The following is a 16,162-nucleotide window of genomic DNA, read 5'->3' on the forward strand; positions in this document are numbered from 1 at the left end:
TGAACGTCCTCATGTGGCCCAGTCAGAGCCCAGACCTAAATCCCATAGAAAATCTGTGGAGAGATTTGAAGATAGCAGTCCACCAACACCTACCATCCAATGTGACCGAACTTGAACAGTTCTGTATGGAGGAGTGGGCAAATATTGCTCCGTCTAGATGTGCAAGGTTGATAGAGAAGTATCCCAACAGACTCAAGGCTGTTATTAAAGCAAAAGGTGGTTCAACAAAATATTGACATTGGGGGGGTGATCCTTTTTCAATCTCAGTAATTCTTGTTTTTTATTTCTGACACTTTTTCTGGACTGTAATTGTGATGTTTTTCAGTTGGATGTTATAGGTTGCATTGGATAAGTACAGCTGGTGAAGGGAATTTTCTTTGTGTTTTCATTTCAGGATGTAAGGGAACCAGAATTTAAGGTCTATCAAAGGGGGTGATTCTTTCCTATACCCACTGTATATTTATTTCTCCTAGGCATACCTATTGATAATCCCATGCGTGGCAGCTCTCACGAGAAGCTGCTGGACTAGTGACAGGACGCGGAGAAAACGGCAGCTGGGATGAGGAGGCGGTGGCGGCAGGCCTGGCCCAGACCAGCCAACAGGATGAGGAGGTGGTGGCCAGGATGAGGAGGCAGCGCTGGGCCCGGCCACCAGGATGAGGAGGTGGCACCAGGCAGCCCAGCCACCAGGAGAAGGCGGCGGTGGGGCCGACCTGGCCCCTGGGTTGAGGAAGCAGCAGCGGGCCCAGCCGGCCTCCAGGAGGAGATGGCGGTGGCGGGCCAGGCCGACTGCCGGAATGAGGAGGTGGTGGCAAGAGGTAACGGGCCGGCTTGAGAGCCGGCCAGAAACTGCAGCCGGGCGGCAGGGGGGGTGAGAAGCGGGCTGTCAGATGCACAGATGCTCTGCGCCCAGCCCAGCAAGTTACCTATAAAGCCCTTAACAGCTTAGACCCTGGGTATTTAAGAGAATGTCTTCTTTGCCATGAGCACCACCACCTGTTGAGATCATCTAGAGAGGTTTGTCTGCGGGTGCCGCCAGAACGCCTGGTGGCTAGTTGGTAACGAACCTTCTCCGTTGCAGCCCCTGGACTTTGGAAAGCGCTCCCTGTTGAGATAAGAGCCTCCCCATCTCTGGCAACTTTTAAAAAGGCACTAAAGACACATTTTAATTAGATCTATGGTTCTAAAAAAAACCAAAACTTTTTACTTTATCTTTTTTAAAATACTGGGTTTTAAATGTTTTAGAATTTTTAATGTTGTAAATGATTTTAAGTGTTATGTGATCTGATGTTTTAAATTTTAATTGTAAATCGCCCAGAGACACAAGTTTTGGGCAGTATAGAAATGTAATAGATAGATAGATAAATAAAATACAGTATGGACTTATAAGTAGGATGTAGGAGGAAGCTACAGTATTATTTTTATTTTTATTTATTTGATTTCTATACTGCCCTTCCAAAAATGGCTCAGGGCAGTTTACACAGAAAAATAAATAAATAAATAAATAAATAAATAAATAAATAAATAAATAAGATGGATCCCTGTCCCCAAAGGGCTCACAATCTAAAAAGAAACATAAAGTAGACACCAGCAACAGTCACTGGAGGTACTGTGCTGTGGCTGGATAGGGCCAGTTACTCTCCCCCTGCTAAATAAAGAGAATCATAATGTTAAAAGGTGCCTCTTTGCCAAGTTATTATTAGTAATAGTAGTAGTAGTAATAATAATAATAATTATTATTATTGATGATCTTATTATTGATAATGATGATAAATAGGGGGCCAGTAATAGAGTATTAAATGTTTTATCAATTAGAGAAGAAAATTTCTGAATTCAGAAAGTCAGGAAAAGAATGTGTTAGTGAAAAAGATGTTTGATACTAGAAGCATTTCATAAAGGGGTAGGAACAATTTTTAAAATTGTTTTGGTATGATATTTTGTTGTCTAATAATTATAAACATTAACAATTAAAAAAATAAAGTACTATCTAATTAGTAAACCTAAAGTCGGTGGCCAGGAGCGCTTTTTATCAGCTTTGGCTGATATGTCAGCTACGTCCATTTCTAGAGGCGAATGACCTTAAGCCAGTGGTACATATGCTGGTAACCTCCACGCTTGATTACTGTAATGCACTCTATATGGGGCTGCCTTTGTACATAGTCTGGAAACTACAATTGGTACAGAATGTGGCCGCCAGATTGGTCTCTTTGACAATATGAAGAGACCACATAACACTAGTTTTGAAAGAACTGCCCTGGCTACTGATATGTTTCCGCGTGAAATACAAAGTGCTGGTTCTTACCTATAAAGCCCTTAACAGCTTAGGTCAGGGCTGTTTAAGAGAGCGCCTCCTTTGTCATGAACACTGCTACCTGTTATGATCCTCTGGAGAGGTCCGGTTACAGATGCCACCAGCTCGTTTAGTGGCAATCCATGATCGGGCTTTCTCTGTGGCTGCCCCAGGGCTTTAGAATATGCTCCCTGCTGAAATAAGAGCATCTCCTTCTCTGTTTTCAGGAAGATCAAGACTCTCCTGTTTTCGCAGGTTTTAAATTAGAATTAATGTTAAAGCTTGTTTTAACATCTATTTTATTATATTATTTTTATTATGTATTTTAATTTGTAACTTTTAAATATTTTAAATTTTGTACACCACCTAAAAATGTACGTATCAGGCGGTACAGAAATATGATAAATAAAATAAACCTAATTACGCATTTTTGCAAGGGTACAATTTGCAGATGTGATTCTTACGTGCTACATTTGGTTCTATAGAAATAATAAATTATGCAATCATATCCTCCTGGGGTAGCATATGAGCACAACAGCACTGATATATGGTCCATTTGTATCAATATAACTTTGCATTGCAACTGCGCAACTAAAGATAACTTCTAAGAGAGAACCCTCTAGTGGAGCGCAAACGTAAGCGCACTCCATGGAGGAAGTACAAGGGGGGCCAATGAAAGTAGAAAAGAGACACTGATGAAGCCAAATTACTAAAGGAATTGACAACAAAGAATTTAGAATTCAGCAAAAAGAACAACATTCCCACCCTCGCACAATACTAGACAGGAGAAAAAGAAAAATAGGTGAAAAGCCAGCCAGCCATGCTTGAGGAAGCAAAAAGTTGCAGGAGCAACTGAACCAACCTGTTCCAGGAGCAAAGACAGGACCAGAACTGGGGCTGGGTTTCCTACTACACAGTAAGCTAGCCACACCTTCAGTTCTTTCATTGGTCCTGTCTTGGAGCATGCTCAGACCACAACCCATACTTTGGAGGATGACCTCCTCAGGCTGTGGAAAAAGGTCCCAATACAACGTCCCTCTGAAAGTTTTGTATGACCCCACTGACACCATTATCTCATCAACAGGTGTGCTCTCAAGAAGAACATAAGAACAGCCCTGCTGGATCAGGCCCAAGGCCCATCTAGTCCAGCATTCTATTTCACAGAGTAGCCCACCAGATGCCACTGGAAGCCTAAAGCAGATGTTGAGGGCATGCCCTCTATTCTGCTGTTACTCCCCTGCAACTGGTACTCAAAGGCATCCTGCCTTTGAGGCTGGAGGTTGCCCTCCGACTAGTAGCCATTGAAAGACCTCTCCACCATGAAGTTATCCAAGCCCCTCTTAAAGCCATCCAGGTTGTGGTCTGTTACCACATCTTGTGGCAGAGAATTCCACAAGTTGATTATGCGTTGTGTGAAAAAATACTACCGTTTGCTGGTCCTAAATTTCCTGGCAATCAATTTCATGGGATGAACCCTGGTTCTAGTGTTATGTGAGAGGGAGGGAAGAATTTCTCTCTATCCACTAGCCACACCTTCAGTTCTTTCATTGGTCCTGTCTTGGAGCATGCTCAGACCACAACCCATACTTTGGAGGATGACCTCCTCAGGCTGTGGAAAAAGGTCCCAATACAACGTCCCTCTGAAAGTTTTGTATGACCCCACTGACACCATTATCTCATCAACAGGTGTGCTCTCAAGAAGAACATAAGAACAGCCCTGCTGGATCAGGCCCAAGGCCCATCTAGTCCAGCATTCTATTTCACAGAGTAGCCCACCAGATGCCACTGGAAGCCTAAAGCAGATGTTGAGGGCATGCCCTCTATTCTGCTGTTACTCCCCTGCAACTGGTACTCAAAGGCATCCTGCCTTTGAGGCTGGAGGTTGCCCTCCGACTAGTAGCCATTGAAAGACCTCTCCACCATGAAGTTATCCAAGCCCCTCTTAAAGCCATCCAGGTTGTGGTCTGTTACCACATCTTGTGGCAGAGAATTCCACAAGTTGATTATGCGTTGTGTGAAAAAATACTACCGTTTGCTGGTCCTAAATTTCCTGGCAATCAATTTCATGGGATGAACCCTGGTTCTAGTGTTATGTGAGAGGGAGGGAAGAATTTCTCTCTATCCACTTTCTCCACGCCATGCATAATTTTATAGACCTCTATCATGTCTCCCAGCAGTCGTCTTTTTTCTAAACTAAATAGCCCCAGGTGTTGTAGCCTTGCCTCATAAGGAAGGTGCTCTAGGCCCCTGATCATCTCGGTTGCATACTTCTGTACCTCTTCCACTTCTACAAAATGTCCTTTTTTAGATGTGGTGACTAGAATTGTACACAGTACTCCAGGTGTGGCCGCACCATAGTTTTGTATAAGGGCATTATAATATTAGTAGTTTTATTTTCAGTCCCCTTCCTAATGATCCCTAGCATGGAACTGGCCTTTTTCACAGCTGCTGCACATTGAGTCAACACTTTCAACGAGCTGTCCACCCCGACCCCAAGATCCCTCTCTTGATCAGTCACTGACAGCTCATATCCCATCAATGTATACTTTAAGTTGGGGGTTTTCGTTCCAATGTGCATCACTTTACACTTGCCAACATTGAAGAGCATTTGTTTGGAGATATCCTTTTGGGGCTCCTCACAATCCGTTTTGGATTTCAATACCCGAAAGAGTTTGGTATCATCTGCAAATTTGGCCAACTCGCTGCTTACCCCTACTTTTTTCATTTATGAATTCTTTATCATTTATGAATAAATTAAAAAGCACCGGTCCTAGTACAGATCCCTGGAGGAACCCACTTCTTACTTCCCTCCATTGTGAAAACTCTCCATTTATACCTACCTTCTGTTTCCTGTCTTTCAACCAGTTAGCAATCCACATATGTACTTGTCCCCTTATCCTATAACTGCTAAGTTTTCTCAGGAGTCTTTGATGAGGAACTCTGTTGAAAGCTTTTTGGAAATCCAGGTATACTATGTCAACTGGATCACCCTTATCCACACACTTGTTGACACTCTCAAAGAACTCCAAAAGATTTGTGAGGCAAGATTTACCTTTGCAGAAGCCATGCTGGTTCTCTCCCAGCAGGGCCTGTTCTTCTATGTGCTTTACAATGTTATCCCTGAGGATGCTTTCCATCAATTTGCCTGGAACAGACGTTAAGCTAACCGGCCTATAATTTCCCAGATTGCTCCTGGATCTCTTTTTGAAAAATCAGTGTTACATTGGCTACTTTCCAGTCTTCCAGTACAGAGCCCGATTGCAGGGATAAGTTATATATTTTAGCAAGGAGGTTGGCAATTTCACATTTGAGTTCTTTGAGGACTCTAGGATGGATACTGTCCAGCCCTGGCAATTTGCTATTTTTCAGTTTTTCCAGACAGTTTAGATCATCATCTCTTGTCACTGTTATCTGACTCAGTTCTTTAGCCTCCATCCCTAAAAAGCCTGTTTCAGGAACAGGTATATGCTCAGTATCATCTGCCGTGAAGACAGAAGCAAAGAATTCATTTAGCTTCTCTGCAACCTCCATATCCTCCTTAATAATCCCTCTCATTCCCTCATTATCCAAAGGTTCAACCGCCTCCCTGGCAGGTTTCCTGCATCAGATGTATTTAAAGAAGTTTTTGTTATTCCCCTTGATGCTTTGGCTAAATGTTCCTCAAACTCACTTTTCGACTCCCAAAGACATTAAGGAACATCAAGTGATCAGGCAGCCAATGAATGAGGCAGTGGGGCCCCTGAATGAAGGTTGTGGAAGAGAGAGAGCAACATCCATATGGAGGCATGGAAGTACTCACTCACATGTAATGAACATTCAGTTCTGTAATGTCAGTGACACCCAGTGACTGGATACACTGACTGTGAGAACTGAAGTTACCGCTTTTACCATATGTATGTTGCCTCTCCATAAACAATCCTTCAGCACTCAGAGTTGCTAACCTCACAAGACAGACCCACCTCAATGGACCCACCACAATGGATCCTTGGGGAAAATATTGGTAGACACTGGCAACCACTACACAGAACCTAGGGTGGGGATATGCCAGGGGCTGGGGAATGAAACTGGGAAATCTGGCCAAAGTAAAGATAAAATGTGCCGTCGAGTCCGTGTCGACTCCTGGCAACCACAGAGCCCTGTGGTTGTCTTTGGTAGAATACAGGAGAGGTTTACCATTGCCTCCTCCCACACAGTATGAGATAATGCCTTTCAGCATCTTCCTATATTGCTGCTGCCTGATATAGGTGTTTCCCATAGTCTGGGAAACATACCAGTGGGGATTTGAACCGGCAACCTCTGGCTTGCTAGTCAAGTCATTTCCCTTGCTGTGCCATTAGGTGGCCAAAGTAGCTAATGCAAAATTAGAAGCAACTTGGGCCAAGAGTATTTATCCAGCTCAGTGGCAGCTAGACTCTACTCCAGACTCACTACAACACTCTGTCTTAAGTGGGGAAGCCTCTCAGCCTTGCCTCACAGGACTTGTAACAAAGGACAAATGAATCTACAAAAACAGTGCTCTACTACTGAGCTATAGCTGCTTTGGGGTTATGCAATATGGCCAATGGGTCAGGGCTCCTATACAGTTCAAAAAATTATAATAAATAAAATAGTGGAACCCCCTTAGCTGAAATATTTTCCTACCCAGCCCACTAGGAAGCACAAAGGATATAGCTGCTCCAGCAACATCACTCACAGTTGAAAGTTAGAATGATGGCAAAGCAGAAGATGAAAACACTGCAGTCCTTAGTGCTTGATTATTTTGCCAAAGGCATGTGCACTAGAAAAGAAGGGTCATCAACCACCTCTCTCACTGTAAGTGTAAATGTCACAGAAAACACTTATAAAATATCCAGGGATTTGTGTATTCAATGACAAACAAATCCCAATTTCCTATCTCATAAAGCCATCTACTCCAAAACATGTTGACAGCACACTCTAGAACAAAAGCTTTCACATTTGATATGACAGATGCTTTGGAGGCAGCAGGCTAGTGTAACATGGAAGCCACTCATTACAGGGAAAGAAGTAAAGCTATCTATCCGTCTATCTAAATTCCTTCCAGGTCCATTTTACCAACAGGTAGAAGCATGAGGTACAGGCATCAGGAAACACCTATATCAGGCAGCAGCGATATAGGAAGATGCTGAAAGGTATCATCTCATACTGCACAGGTGATGGCAATGGTAAACCCCTCCTGTATTCTACCAAAAAAAACCACAGGGCTCTGTGGTCGCCAGGAGTTGACACTGACCCAGCTGCACACTTTACCTATTCAAGCAAGGCAGCTGAAGTAGCATTCTATACCTTTTCTAAAAGTTACCACTACAGTGAACTCTTGGCAGTTTCTCAAGGGTCATTAAGAACTTTTCTGTTCAAAACCTTTCTGTTCAAAACTTCCCTTATCAGCTAGATATTGACAGTATCTTATCAGCTAGATATTGAAAGTAGCAACAAGGAAAGATTACTTGATTCCAGTTGAGAGTGCTTAAGCTGAAGATGAACTTAACAATAGCAAAGAGTCTTACCTTTAATGGTAGCGGCAGTTCCACGACGAGATAAACCAGATCCAATCTAAAATAAGAGTAGGTAAACTGATGAGCAGCACAACAACATGATTTACACATCTATACAAGGCAGATTTACAGAGCCATTAAGTGCCTGCTTTCCCCCTTACCTGAAGTGGAAATGAGGCACCTGCAAGCTTATTGGTACAGATTCAGACCTTCATGTGTGGACTCGTGAGTGTTTCTTTGGGTGCCAGAGTGGACTCATCTGACTCGGGAGTGTTTCTTTGGGTGCCAAGTCCCTTAGCATGAGTATTGTTCAACTTGCACAAGTCTAGATCCCTAGTCTTTATTGTTATTTTGGTAACTTCCCCTTTTAACCAAAGAACAGGAAACTATTTAATAACATAAGAACAGACCTGCTGGATCAGGCCCAAGGCCTTTCTAGTCCAGCATCCCATTTCACACAGTGGCCCACTAGATGCCTCTGGAGAGCCCACAGGCAAGAGGTGAGGGCATGCCCTCTCTCCTCCTGTTATTTCCCTGCAACTGGTATTGAGAGGCATCTTACCTCTGCAGCTGGAGGAGGCCTATAACCAACTAGTAGTCTTTGATAGACCTGTCCTCCATGCGTTTGCCCAACCCCTTTTAAAGCCATCCAAGTTACTGGCCATCACCACATCCTGTGGCAGAGAATTCCACAGATTAATTATTCACTGTGTGAAAAAGTACTTTCTTTTGTTTGTCCTAAATTTCTCACCTTCACTTTCTGGGGATGACCCCTGGTTCTAGTGGTGTGAGAGAGAGTGGCGGGGGGAGAGAAAGATTGAGAAATTTCTCTCTACACACTTTCTCTGCTCCATGAATAATTTTATAGACCTTTATCATGTCTCCCCGGATTAGCCTTTTTTCCAAACTAAAAAGCTCCAGATGCAGCTTTGCTTTGTAAGGAAGGTGCTCCAGGCCCCTGATGAATTTGGCTTCCCTCTTCTGCAACTTTTCCAGTTCTACACTGTCCCCTCTCTTGCCATTGTTCCCCTTTAACATACCCCTCTGTACCTGGAAGAAGCATATAGCCATCAAAACTAGTAGCCATTGTCTACTAGTCCCCCATGAGTTGTCTAAGTCCCTTTTAAAGCTATCCAAACTGGTGGCCATCACCACATCCTTTGGCAGAGAATTCCATCGATTAATTCTGTGCTGTGTGAAAAAGTACTTCCTTTTGCTGGTACTAAATTTCCTGCCAGTCGGTTTTAAGGAATGATCCCTGGTTCTTGTGTTGTAACTAAGAGAGGAACGCTCTTCTCTCTATCTTCTTTGTCCACATCATGCATAATTTTATAAACTTGTCATGCCCACCCATAGTTGGCTTTTATCTAAACTAAAAAGGCCCCCAAATGTTGAAGACTTTTCATGCATGGAAGTGCTCTAGCCTCCCCACCCCCCGCAGGTGCAACACACTGGGCCGTATTTTCATTGAACTATTCATCACAACTCAAGATCCCTTTCGTGGATCATCATCAATAGCTCAGATCCCACCAATGCATATTTATTTTATTTGTTTATTTTATGACCCATGGTCAGTTTACAAATCAATTACAGATAATAAAATACAGAAAATCATGCAAAAGGTTAACAATTGCTCGAAAGTAATAAAACATCAATCACTTACAGTACCAAACAGAAACTTAACTAGCAATTGCTAACCACAGAAGTATGAATATAAGACTATAAGACTAAAAGAGAATACACATGAAATAAAATGCTGACATAACAACATTAGAGCAAAACTTCGCCACCTTATATGTAACAGGTGGAAATTGATCTGCCAGAAGATAAGAAATACAAAAATCTTCTGAGCGTCCTAGAAAAGGTGCCAGACAGGGGGATATCAGGGAGCATCTTAGCTCTCTGTAAAACGGGCAGTGGAGCAATACATGTTGGATGTATTCAATCTCCCCATAGCCACAAGGGCAGATTCTATCTTCCCTAAGTATTCTCTTTATTCTCCCCGCAAGCACAGCCAACGGGAGCATATCATACCTTGCTCTTTAAAAAGCCCTCAGATAGCGCGGGTTCTCTAAAGTATACAAATAAGTAGTGGGACCCCTAACAGCAATACATAAACCCAACCTCCTTCTTGAACATTCAGGGATCATAGAGAGCTCATGTTGATTTTCAATATCCAGGATTCTCTGCTTCAAGGCCAGTAGAGCTTGACTATGGCTCAGCAAAACCAGATAATCCATGGAAAATCCCAGTGGAAGAATTTTAGAATGAATTGCCTGGGCCCATGAGGACTGAAAACCATCAGCCAAAATCGCCGAGATCCATCCTCGAGGAAAGTAGTTTATCCTAAACCAAAAAGCTAGGATCAGCATCCAAGCTCTGGCCTCAATTCTCAGAACACCCAGATCAACTCTGGGTGCTCTCAGAAGTGCCCTAAGAAATTTATTTTGTACAGCTTCCAGGGGGTTATAGTAAGAATAGGGTCCTAAATGCACATCATACAATAGCTGACTCCTAGCTTTGGCCACAAACAACTTGAGAGCAGCCGGTCTAATCTCGCCTCCTCCAGTATAAAAAAAATCTCCGTATAGCCAGGGAACTTCTTCACAATGCATATGTGAAGTTGGGATCCTTCAACTCAATATGCATCACTTTAATAAGTATTTACACTGAACCATATCTGTCATTTTGTTGTCCATTCCCAATTTGGGGAGATCCTTTTGGAACTCTTCACAATTGGTTTTGAATCTCACCACCAAAGAGTTTCACTGCAGAAACAAGGTTAATAACTGCAGCATATTATGCAGATCCAGAGAAAACTTTTATTTAACTATTTTTGACATGTGTAATCCAGCAATAGAAAAAAATCTCTCACACATACAGCTAAATTTGGGGACGGGAGGGATACTTTTTAAGACTAGCACAGGGGCGGGGGGGGGAGAAACTTGCCTGCCTTAACATAGTGAAGATGGAACTAAACATGAAAAATACAGCAAAAATGTGTCTTAAAGAAGTGTTCAGCTGATCTTGACTGAAAAGAAGTCACCATTGTAGTAGCCTTTAAACAGTAAGAAATGTTGAAAAAATAATCCTTACGTGATTATTTAGGTCTAGGCCAGCAAAGGAATTTCGGGAACTACAGCCTACTGGAGGAGTGGCTTCTCGAACAAACTGTGACATCTCAATCCCTCCACCAGGATCACTAAAGAAAATGTATTGAGGGATTAAAACCTTGTAAATATTAGCCAAGTCCTATTTTAAGTTCATTCAAAGGTACATTTGAGTCAAACCTTCCTCCACCCTACTGCTCATTTCCAAGATATCCCTCACAAAAACAAATACCAGAATACTGGATGAGAAGATCTTAATTTTCCACAGTGTCTATCATGTACTTTTTTGATAACTATAAAATGCAGAGAGTAGGATGTGGTTCAAATGGATGGAGCAATTAATAACTCAGCTATAGTTTCAGTCGCACCACTTCTCTGGAGCTTCAAAGTTCAAAGAGAACTATTCAACAGTCTCTTCTCCCAGTGTGTAAGGTGAGCCTCATTTTTCCTTCCGCCAACACAAATGATGTTGGGGAAAAAGAGGGCTAATGCTTGTGATAAAGTACAATAAACTAGTGCACTGTTTCTCAAAACAGTGACTGAGAAACACCAGGTTTTTAGACTGCTTCATAATAGCCCTTGAAGAAAGGGCAGAGGAGTGGTGTGGGGGAGGAGGCAACCTTTCATTTCTCTCTACAGTTAAATCCTCCAATAGGTTTACAGTTATCCACTTACTTGGATACTCAAGAATCATCCCCAGCTGACCAGGGAAGTTCCTGTTCTTTCTTCTAGTGCAGTTTTAAAGCAACTGTGGAGCAGGCTCTCCTTTTGGGCACAAGGGACCCTCAAAGGGTCATTGGCCACCAATGACTTAGCAGTTGCACTTTTCCTCAGTTGGGAGGCATGCAGGCTCTTGCAGACTTTGATGTAACGCCTTTGATCCAAGAAGCATCCACAGGGCTTTTTGGAGGCTGCAGCCTCCCCAAATACTGCTCCTGGGGGTCATGGGACCCTTGGGAACAGCATGCAACTTAGAGTGCAGAGCTGCAGCTCAGGGAAGAAGGCAGGTCTGGCCAGCTCCCTTTTGCACAAAATGCCTTGCACTCATGCAAGAGGATCTTTGGATCCAAGTCACAATTTTCAAATCTGGAAGGAAAAGAAAAAGCCCCATATTCAACCTTTATTAATGGGGTTTGAGTTCTACAGGCTACTTGTGCCATGGTGAAATGCCATTATTTATTATTTTGATTGATTGATTGATTGATTGATTGATTTGATTTTTATACCACCCTTCCAAAATGGCTCAGGGCGGTTTACAATTAAGACAAACCATTAAAACAGTAAAGAGCTAAAACAAAAATTAAAAAACAATATAACAGCAATTAACAATCTAAAAACATTTTAAAACAATTAAACAATTGCAGTAATTAAAAACCCTGAAACCAGGTTAAAATATTAAAACTGATTTAAAAACCCTGGAAAGCCAAGCCAAGCATATGTTTTAAGGGCTCTCCTGAAGGCTAATAGAGAATTCAAATTACGGATTTCCACAGGCAGCACATTCCATAGCCCCGGAGCAGCTATAGAGAAGGCCCGCCTCTGAGTCGCCACCGGACAAGCTGGTGGTAACTGGAGACTAACCCCATCAGATGACCTTAATGTGCGGTGGGGATCACGCAGAAGAAGGCCCTCTCTGAGGTAACTCGGGCCTAAGCCATTCAGGGCTTTAAAGGTAATAACCAGCACTTTGTATTTTGCCTGGAAACATATTGGCAGCCAGTGCAATTGTTTCAAAACAGGCGTAATATGGTCTCTCCGGGGAAATGACAATATAGCATTGCACCAAGGGTGATCACCCATTCTAACTCTGTCTCTCCATGTTCTGGGAATACACAGTGAAGGAATACCGTAAGCAAGCGGAATATGTGAAGCAAACTGTAGCATGAGCAGGAAGAGAAGCATAGTGGGCTGGCAGTGCAGTGCATTGGGTGAGGTGTACCGGGGTGGAGGAGGGGAACTCTCCCATTGAACTTGCTTCAGAAGGATATCTTCCAGTACCATGTAACTGTCTCAGTAGGGAGCAACTGTTCCTGCAGTCACACTTAATCCAAGCCAGAAGACAGTTCTGACACTTGTTTTGCTTTCTCCTCCACTCCTGAAGCAACTATTTATTTATTTTTATTTATGTATTGTTGAATTTATATACTGCCTTTCAGTAAAAACAATCTCAAGGCGGTTTACAAAAGTTAAGAAACATACAATAAAATGTTAAAAGTATTAAGCTAAAAAATATAAAAACAAACCAAATTTAAAATCTATACAATGCAAGCATAAAAACTATACACGGGTAAAAACACATAGAAGCAGCAATAAAAACAATCATGTAAAAGCCTGGATAAAAAGCCAAGATTTAACAAGCTTTCTAAAAACTGTGATGGAGTCCGAGGAGCAAATGGCCACTGGGAGAGCATTCCAAAGTCTGGGGGCAGCAACAGAGAAGGCCCTGTCCTGAGTGCACGACAGCTGATCCTCCCTCATTGTTGGCACCTGGAGCAGAGCCCCCCTCAGATTACCTCATCAAGTGGGCGGCAACCCTTGGGAGCAGGCAATCCCTCAGGTACCCCAGGCTCAAACTGTTAAGGGCTTTAAAGGTCAAAACCAGCACCTTGAATTGGACCCAGAAACAGACTGGCAGCCAGTGCAACTCTTTCAGAATGGGTGTGATGTGCTCCCATCGGGCAGCTCCGGATAAAAATCTAGCTCCCACATTTTGCACTAGCTGCAGTTTCCAGTTATTCTTCAAGGGCAGCCCCACGTAGAGCGCGTTACAGTAATCCAGCCGTGACGTGACTAAGGCATGGGTAACCATGGCCAGATCTGCGGGAAAGAGGATGGGCACACAAAAATTGAGCTGCAGTAAGTGATGGACCAGGGCTCTCAGGCAATCACATCCCCAGTTCCTTATTGCATACTATGCATAGACCGCCCTAATGCAATGCATAGACTGCCCTAATTTGTTCTCCAGAGACATTGGATTAGGTAATGCTACCTTGCTTGAAGTTCAGTTGGCTTTTATTTGTTTTAGCTTTAGGTCATAACAAAGAAGAAATGTATGCTATATGCATATTAAAAAATGCAAACACTGAAAATTCCTTACCTCGGCCCATTACTGTCCTTCCTCCTGGCACAAGAGTCATCCTGTTCAGTTTCTGCATCCCTGCCCATTCGCTCACTTGCATTCCTCTCCACAATCTCACCTTCATCAAGCGCTCTGTGCAGACGGTAGTTTACCATCTTCAGAACAATGAAGAGAGCTGCTATCACTGGACAGTAGATTGCAACTATCACCATGGAAGAAGGAAGGGCCTTTCAAAAGAAACAAAGAAATATTAAGTTATTTATGAACACTAAAACTAGGATTTTAAAATGTGCACATGACAATATTTTAATTGCACCCTGTGCAATTTTTTCACTCAGAAGTAGGTCTTGCATTGGGTATTAGAATAGGCCTTAAGACATTTTCTTGGATCAACAAGCCAGCCCAAAAATTTAGAAGCTAGAGAATCAGCACTAGACAAAATTACTGCGTATAGTGATAGACATTGTGGAGGAGGCAGGCAAATGGCTTCTCTTTATCTCCTTTACACACAACCTACTTAGAACATAAACAGGACTGCATGGGACAAATACAGATTTTATTAAATAACTCTACTTCTGAACACTCCAGACTATGTGCTATAGTATCCCTGTCATCTGGGATCTGTCAAGCCCTTTATTAGAACACATCTAGGCTATGTTCTAGCACAGACTTGAGCATGCTTAAGACCACTGCTTTAAAGCATGGTTAAATTTACATTGGACTTAGACTCTTATCTGCAGCACTGCAGGGATAAGAAGGTTAAGCTAGCAAAACTATGGCATCTTTATCATGTGGGCTTTTAATAGGGGGTGGAATATCTGTCAGGGATGGTTTAGATATGTGTTAAATGTATTCCATGAATCCAAGGAGTAACTCATGTTTAGTATTTCAAAAATCTTACTTTTTGAATAAGCAAATTTCTAAGATTGTAATCACATGCACAATGAAATAAATGGGACTTACTCCTGAGTAAACATGAATAGAATTGGGCTCTGTATGTGAGTCTCTCTCTCTCTCTGAGCCATGGCAAGGGGTGAGAAGAGAAGAGCTTTTGGTGTGCCTTGTACCATTCCATAATCCTCTGATCCTGCTGCTCCCTCCCATTCCTCCCTTATTTCCGTTTCCTCTATCTCAATTATTCTCAAAACATTTACATTTTCTTCATATGGGAACCCACTGTCTTTCTTAGGTCTATCTAAACTTTTCCCTCTGCTGTGACAGGAAGTACTCACTACAACCCCCACTGATCCATTTAGATAGGGTTCTGATGTGTTCTTTGTTTTGTCAGAATGTTATCATTGGAAAAAGCAGAAACCACAATTTTAGGCAGCAAGTTACAAAGTCATGTACTAAAGTAGCACAAATTGAAATCAGAGAAGGATACCACTGTCCTACTTTTGCTCTGAACTTGAGAATCTAGCAGCAGATGCTTAAGGAGCATCTCACTGCTTACCCAGCTCAAAACAAAAAAAAAGGGGGGGGGAACCCTCAAGAATGTGCAATGACCCAGGTGACGAGCACACTGCAAAGCAAGACACTAAAACTCTGAGTCACTGAGACAGTGATTGTGGATGGTAAGGATTTTGGTTCACCCCCTCCCCGCAAAAAGCAAGAAGACATCTTGTTCCTAAATGGAAACATACCAGGTCAGAGAGCTCCAAGAGCAACTCCTACACACTATTATCAGTTTAACAAGTTTACCCTGCAGAAGGCATGTCATTGTGTACAACCAGACCAAGGTAACAATCTATAAACTGAGGAAAAGATAGCCAGCAAAGGTTTGCGGAAAAAGCACGAGAAAGGGGTAACAAATATGGCAACTATGCAAATAGAATTACAACATTTTTAGCAGCTGAGTTTTTTAAAATCCTATTTATCAGGCCCCTATGTCATCATCATCTACTCATTGGCACTACCAGTCCCAAGGCCTCTCCTCCTCTACACTTTCCCCAGACTCTGTTGCTTCACTCCTTTTCCTGGCCTTCAGTTGCTCAGGCTTTTACAAGCAATTGCTGGTCTGCTCCTAGCTCTGCAACACCCTTCTTCCACTTACTGTTTACACCAGCCAAGTGGATTTTACTTGTCAGAAGTTAGTTCAGGTTCTCCCTAACTTCAATTCAAAGACTTCATTTGGAAGTTTACTGCACAAAACTCTCACTAAATGGGATGG

General features: G+C 42.5%; 1 protein-coding gene across 6 annotated transcripts in view; it reads right to left on the reverse strand.

Moving 5' to 3' along the window:
* Positions 1 to 16,162, reverse strand: part of PCNX1 (pecanex 1) — a 136,325-nt gene that overhangs the window by 105,759 nt on the left and 14,404 nt on the right. For all 6 annotated transcript variants that reach the window (XM_053312790.1, XM_053312795.1, XM_053312780.1 and 3 more), the window contains exons 2-4: positions 14,011 to 14,219; positions 10,900 to 11,005; positions 7,816 to 7,861 (exon numbers count right to left, since the gene is read on the reverse strand). In XM_053312790.1, the coding sequence (XP_053168765.1) occupies positions 7,816 to 7,861; positions 10,900 to 11,005; positions 14,011 to 14,219 (361 nt within the window). The remainder of the gene's footprint in view (positions 1 to 7,815; positions 7,862 to 10,899; positions 11,006 to 14,010; positions 14,220 to 16,162) is intronic.

This window comes from Hemicordylus capensis, chromosome 1 (genome assembly GCF_027244095.1).
Source record: "Hemicordylus capensis ecotype Gifberg chromosome 1, rHemCap1.1.pri, whole genome shotgun sequence".
NCBI lineage: Eukaryota > Metazoa > Chordata > Lepidosauria > Squamata > Cordylidae > Hemicordylus > Hemicordylus capensis.